This window comes from Chelonoidis abingdonii, chromosome 20 (genome assembly GCF_003597395.2).
Source record: "Chelonoidis abingdonii isolate Lonesome George chromosome 20, CheloAbing_2.0, whole genome shotgun sequence".
Classification (NCBI taxonomy): Eukaryota; Metazoa; Chordata; order Testudines; family Testudinidae; genus Chelonoidis; species Chelonoidis abingdonii.
The window spans coordinates 19924581-19930449 of NC_133788.1; the positions used below are offsets into that span (position 1 = coordinate 19924581).

At 44.2% G+C, this 5869-nt stretch overlaps 1 protein-coding gene across 1 annotated transcript in view; it reads right to left on the minus strand.

The window, feature by feature from the left end:
* PPM1E (protein phosphatase, Mg2+/Mn2+ dependent 1E) overlaps window positions 1–2555 on the minus strand; it is a 111555-nt gene extending 109000 nt beyond the window's left edge. Inside the window, exon 1 of the mRNA XM_032784964.2 lies at window positions 2194–2555. Coding sequence (XP_032640855.1) covers window positions 2194–2483 — 290 coding nt within the window. The 5' untranslated portion in view covers window positions 2484–2555. The remainder of the gene's footprint in view (window positions 1–2193) is intronic.
* Between the last annotated feature and the right edge of the window lie 3314 nt (window positions 2556–5869).

The window sequence follows — 5869 nt, forward strand, 5'->3', positions numbered from 1 at the left end:
ACTTTGGTTTGTTTTATATACATGCGCTTGTTGAAAAGAATCTTTGGGGTTCTTTCGCTAAGAAACTAAAAATGTGCAACCTACATCTGAAGACCATTTAGTATTACTTGCCCTTACCTCAGATGCCATCATCACTTAAGAAAAAGCTATTTCAGTCATTTTAGTGCTCAATATTTAATGTAATCACATTGGGCTTGGAAATTGCTTTTTTATGTTTTTTAAATGGTAGCTTGCATAGCTGGATATACAACAGCTATAAATCTACAATTATGATTGCATAATCTAATACAGAAATTCCATTTGCAAAAATTGGAGGTTTAACAATTAAAATAGTGAGTAACACCTCTTTAGACAGAGGACTATTGCAATAACATAGTCCCCATACTCCCTTGGTTTTGAGGCAGATGCTGCCTTCTGCTTCATGAAACAGGTAGCTAGAAGGAGATTTTGCATTGCCATCACCAGAAACAAAACTACACCTATAAAGCAGTTTGTTCTGAAGCCCATAAAGAGATATACATAAAGGTGAAAAATCAGCAGAAGACCACTCCAGGTTTGAGAGATCCCTTCAGAATGTTTTTGCTTAATACTCTTGTCTGCTGAGTCTGAAAAGAGAGACATACAAATTGTGCTACAGAGCCCAATTCTTCAAGCATTGATTTAACTAAGGAATTCAAATGTAGAGGGGCTTACAGAATTGGGCCCACAATAATTTGTTAAACTTTCTTTATTTCTACCAAAAGGCAAATAAATCACCTGTTCCTATTTTTCACATCCTACTGAGATTTACTTTCCTTTTTTCCATGCACAAGTCTGTCTTTTTAAAAAGTATTTCCAAAATGAAGAGAGGACTTTTCACACCCTTTCTATCACATTCTATGAATCTGCTGCTGTACTGAAGAGAATGACTCTCTGGGAGGCAGTTAGGAGGTGTATGAATGGAAAAGCTTTGTCCTTTATGGTCCTCATTCTGCTGTCCCTGTCATCCACAAATGCAGAAGGCAGATCAGAATTTAAGAGAAGCGGATCATGTAGTTGTAAAACTTGCTTTTCTCTCTCTCTCTCCTTTTGTGTGTGCGCACACAATGGAGTAACACCTTTCATTACAATTATCAGCTCAATGTCAGAAAGATCCCCAGCGTGCTGTGCATATTTTCACAGGTTCATTTGTCTCCTCCTATAGCATCAGTTTTAAAAAGATTTTTTTTTTGAAAGGAACATCATTAACAACAATGCCTATGTCAAACCTACAAAGTCAAACACAATACACAGCACTGGTAACTGATCTTTAGGTTTCAGTCCACCTACCATTTCAGGCTGAAAATAGGTCCCATGTGCTTTCCCTTTATGGTCTAGTCTTTTACAAAGCACAGATCTGGAAACTGCCTCTGCTCTGCATAGAACACAGTATATGTGGCTTTCCTAGCTCTGTGACTGACAGTACAAATAGCCCCAAGATCACTAATAGCTTTCTCCTGGGATTTCTCCTGATGTTGCCTCTTGGTCTGTAAATACATTGCCTCTTTTTTCCCCTTGCATTAGAAACTAACTTCTTGGAAGGAGATTCCACAATTACAAACCTTCTGTTGGGAACATTCCATTTCAAACCTCAAACAAGACGCCATGGCAGAATCCTTCCTGCTCTGGCCCTGGATCATAAGACATTATCCCCTTACCCAAGCTGCTCTAGAGACTGATGCCCACCGCTTCGGCTAGCTCCCTGTCCCAGCATGATGAAAGGAAAGAGACAAAAGGAACGGGGGAGAGACAGACATAGACCAGGAAGAGACACCCATGGGTCTCTCACTGCTGACCTGTCCCAGGCATCTCAACACCAATAGTGGTCTGTCCCCAACCCCTTCCCCTGTGGAGCTCTGCCACTCAGTGTCCTCCCTGGCCCTCATTGGTCCCCCCTTTCCTACCCTCTTTACCCCCAAAAGTGTCCCTTCCACGCCATGCCCATTCTGCCCTGGTCCCACTGCCCCTTCCGGATCCCACCCAGTCTGTCCCGGCCCTCCAGACCCCCTCAGCCCAGTCTGCCCTGCCCCCCGCAACTCCCCCAGACCTCCTCAGCCCAGTCTGCCCTGCCCCCCGCAACTCCCCCAGACCCCCTCAGCCCGGTCTGCCCTGCCCCCCGCAACTCCCCCAGACCCCCTCAGCCCGGTCTGCCCTGCCCCCCAGCCCGGCACTCACTACTTGTAGAGCTGCTGCAGGCAGAGGTCCAGGCACTCGCCCTCCACCTCCTCCTCGATGATGTGCTCGGAGAGCGGCCGGGGCAGCGGCGGCAGCGGCGGCGGAGGGCTGGGGGGCTGGGGGTCCGCGGCGTCGCTCTCCTCCGCCTCCCCTGCGGCTGCCCCTTCCCCTTCTGCCCCGGCGGCGGGGGGCGAGGGGGCTGGCTCTGCCCCGAAGGGCCCTCGGAACTCGCCCAGGAAGAGCTCCAGGAAGCGGCGGTAGGTCTTCTCCTCAGAGCCGCCAGCGGCCATCGCTTCGCATTCCCGGCTACCTGCCGGCGGATCAGCACTGAGCCCGCAGAGAGCTCCCTGCCCGCACGCCCGCCGGCCAGCCAGCCTCCCTGCGCGCGCGCGCGCGCGTTCCAGAGCCGGCCCCGCGGGACCGCGCACGCTGCGGGGGCGGAGTGGGCAGCAGAGGGGGTCTCGAGGCTCGCGCGCCGCGCGGGAAAGGCAGCTGGGCTCGAGGGAGTTGACAGAGAAAGCGCCACACGGAGGGGTGGGGAGACACAACAGGGCATGGGCGCAGAGAGAGCGAGACTGTAGAAAGCGGAGCATAGAGGGAAGAGCAGAAACTGGTCTTTCCAGTGAAAAAAGGGAAGGAGAGTAGGCAGAGAGATGGACAACAAGCCCCCCACACGGCCCACAAACGCTGACCGAGCTCCAGCGAGAGGGGTGGATACTCAGTCGTGCTCATGCTGCTAGTCAGGTCGGCAGAGCTCCCGCTTTCTCTCTCTACCACCAACGCTGCAAACAGATGGATTAGAGAGAGAGACTCAGCTGGTGTACTGACCTGGTAAGTGCTCAGAGGTTTTTCCTAGCCCTGGCTGCAGGGCTGTGTGTGTGCGCAATGTAGGCCCAGAAGCAGGCCACCTGAAAAGAACCAGCTTAAAGCAATAGGGGGGTGGGGATGACTTGTACTTCACTGCCCTTGGGAGAAGCCTGTTTTTTCTCTCTCTGTTTTTGGGTTCCTGTGTGTGTTAGAATTCTGAGAAATAAAATAAGAGTTATGTTGCAACCTTCCATCAAGAGTATTTCTGTTTTTAATCTGTGTGTGTGCTGTGACTATTATAGAGACAAGCAAATTTCACAGTATTCTATATTATAACTTTAACAAAAACTAGAGAAAAAATTCCTAGTATGTAATCAGTTTTAGAATTTCTTATATGTCCATCACCATATATTCTAGTATCCTAGAGGTTACTGCACTAGCCTTTCACTTCTCAGAGATCAAGATAGTAAATAAAATTCTGTAAACATAGCAAAGTGCAAGACATTAACTTTTCTGTAATTAAAGATGTAATTACTCATCTGAGCATACAGTAGTTTTTGCTATGTTCACTCTCAAAGTTTTTCAAGTCAGAATTAATTAGCATGATGGAAACACATCAAATTAATAGCCATTGGAAAGGCATTACAGTAGAAAATGACTCATCTGGAATCAGTCAACTGTTCCATGTGGAGCCATAGACTACTGCAGAGTCAGAAATGGTCTGATTGCTTTATGGGCCCACTTTCTGGGCTGATCGAAAGCCCATTGAAGTCAATGGAAAGAGACTAATTCATTTAAATGAGCGTTAGATCCAGCCTTCTGTAGAACAAAGGAATGTGGAAGTTTATGGAAGCAGTCACCAAATTTCAGGCCTCACATTGGAATGGGTGATTTCAGGAAATCAGGTGCTCATCTTCTGAAGTATAATTTGACCAGCCATTGTAGTTCTGATATTATCTTCAAGATTGAAGTGATATATGAATTATGCTTCCACATTAGATGGTCTGGATAATGGACATTCACAGTGGTCAAAGATGTCACATAGACTATATCAGAGGGATAGCCATGTTAGTCTGTAGCCACAAAAACAACTAGGAGTCCAGTGGCACCTTAAAGACTAACTGATTTATTTGGGCATAAGCTTTTGTGGTTAAAACCCCCACTTCAGATGCAAGGAGTGAAAATTACAGATGCAGGCATCAATATACTGACACATGAAGAGAAGGAAGTTGCCTTACAAGTGGAGAACCAGTGTTAACAAGGCCAATTCAGTCAGGGTGGATGTGGTCCACTCCCAATAATTGATGAGGAGGTGTCATCCACCCTGACTGTTTTTCATCTTTCACAGCCAAAAATCATTAAAGTGATATACGAATTATATATAGAATTAGCTGATATTGAAAATCCTTTTTTTTTTTAAATTATACCGCTTACATCTTTTCTAATTTACAATGCATTTCTATAAGTCTGTCAGGCAAGTTTGAAGAGCCAAATAATAACAGTTCTGCTTTTGCTAATGACAGTCCACAGCTGGAGTTGATTTTTTTTTGAAAGTCCATGTGTGTATAGTACTGCAACATCAGTGAAAGAGTTAAAGACCTGTAGAGAATTATAAATATCTAAAAATGGGCTGCAAGTGAGCCACTGATCATTGGGTATAGTCCACTGGTAAATCATGGGATATTAGGGTTTCCAGTGGGTTAGACTCCTGCAAATATTAATGTATTTCCTGTCACATATAAAATACACAATTACACTACTACTATTAGGAAAGCACTTCATATTTCAACAAGCTGTCTGATCATCTACATATGGGATTACAAAACAGCAATGAAGATTTGCCCAGGAAGGTTTAAACAAAAATTTACTTTGACTCTTGCTTCATTTTATCTTAACTCCTTTAAAAAAAAAAAAATTTAGTCTACTTTTTAATGCCATATGAAAATATTTGAGAATAGCAGTTCTGTTTCATATTATGTTAAAGTTGCCAGATGTCTGTGATTCACCTTGCAGTCCCCATGTGTTTTCCATCATTTGTGTAATTGCAAAGGACACTAATTTAAATTAAATAGCATATAACTTTGTACTCAGGATACTTGGTTAGGTTTTGGTACTATAGATCAAGTTAGCATTATTTTGTTTCTAGTATTAAATTAAGAGGTTATGGATCTAAATCAGGGTGACATTTGTTTCTTGGGGGGGATGAAGAACCATTCTCATTAACCTACAGTACAGACCATATGGTAATCGTGGGTGGTGCGGCTACATTGGGAAGCCAAGAGTCTGGCATTGATTCACAATAAGACACTGTGGGTGTGCAATTACCACCAAGTAGCTTCACTGTTATCTTGCTTCTGTCCCGAAAGGAGAATCCAAAGACAGTTTTCTGTCTTGTATAGGACTACTCTAAGTCACATAATTGGCTCCTACATTATATGTTTTTTGTTTCCAGCAACTCTGGGAGCTAAATTCTAGAGTGCTTAGATGAACTCCAGACTGCTGAGTAACAGCATTATGAATGATTCCTGTGCCCCAAGCATAGCTGAAGCAAATGGATTCACAAATCAAGGCAGTTTGGGGCAGACGACTTTGGATTGCAGCATATTGTCAAACAGAAGATGAGTTTAAAGGTGACCACCAAAGGAAATCAAAGATGCTTGTGTGATTTTTGACTTCATCATGGAATATGAAAGGTTAGAAAGGTTTTGTTCCCAGAAATTTGTTTTTATTCTCCTTTATTTTAGCTTTAGAAATATAAAGAATGTCATGTTGTCCAGCAAAACTAGGAAGGACAACTAGAGATCAGGAGTAGGAGTTTTCTGAGCTAATGAGTGAAGAAGGGACGGGTATTGAGACTTTCACAAAGAAA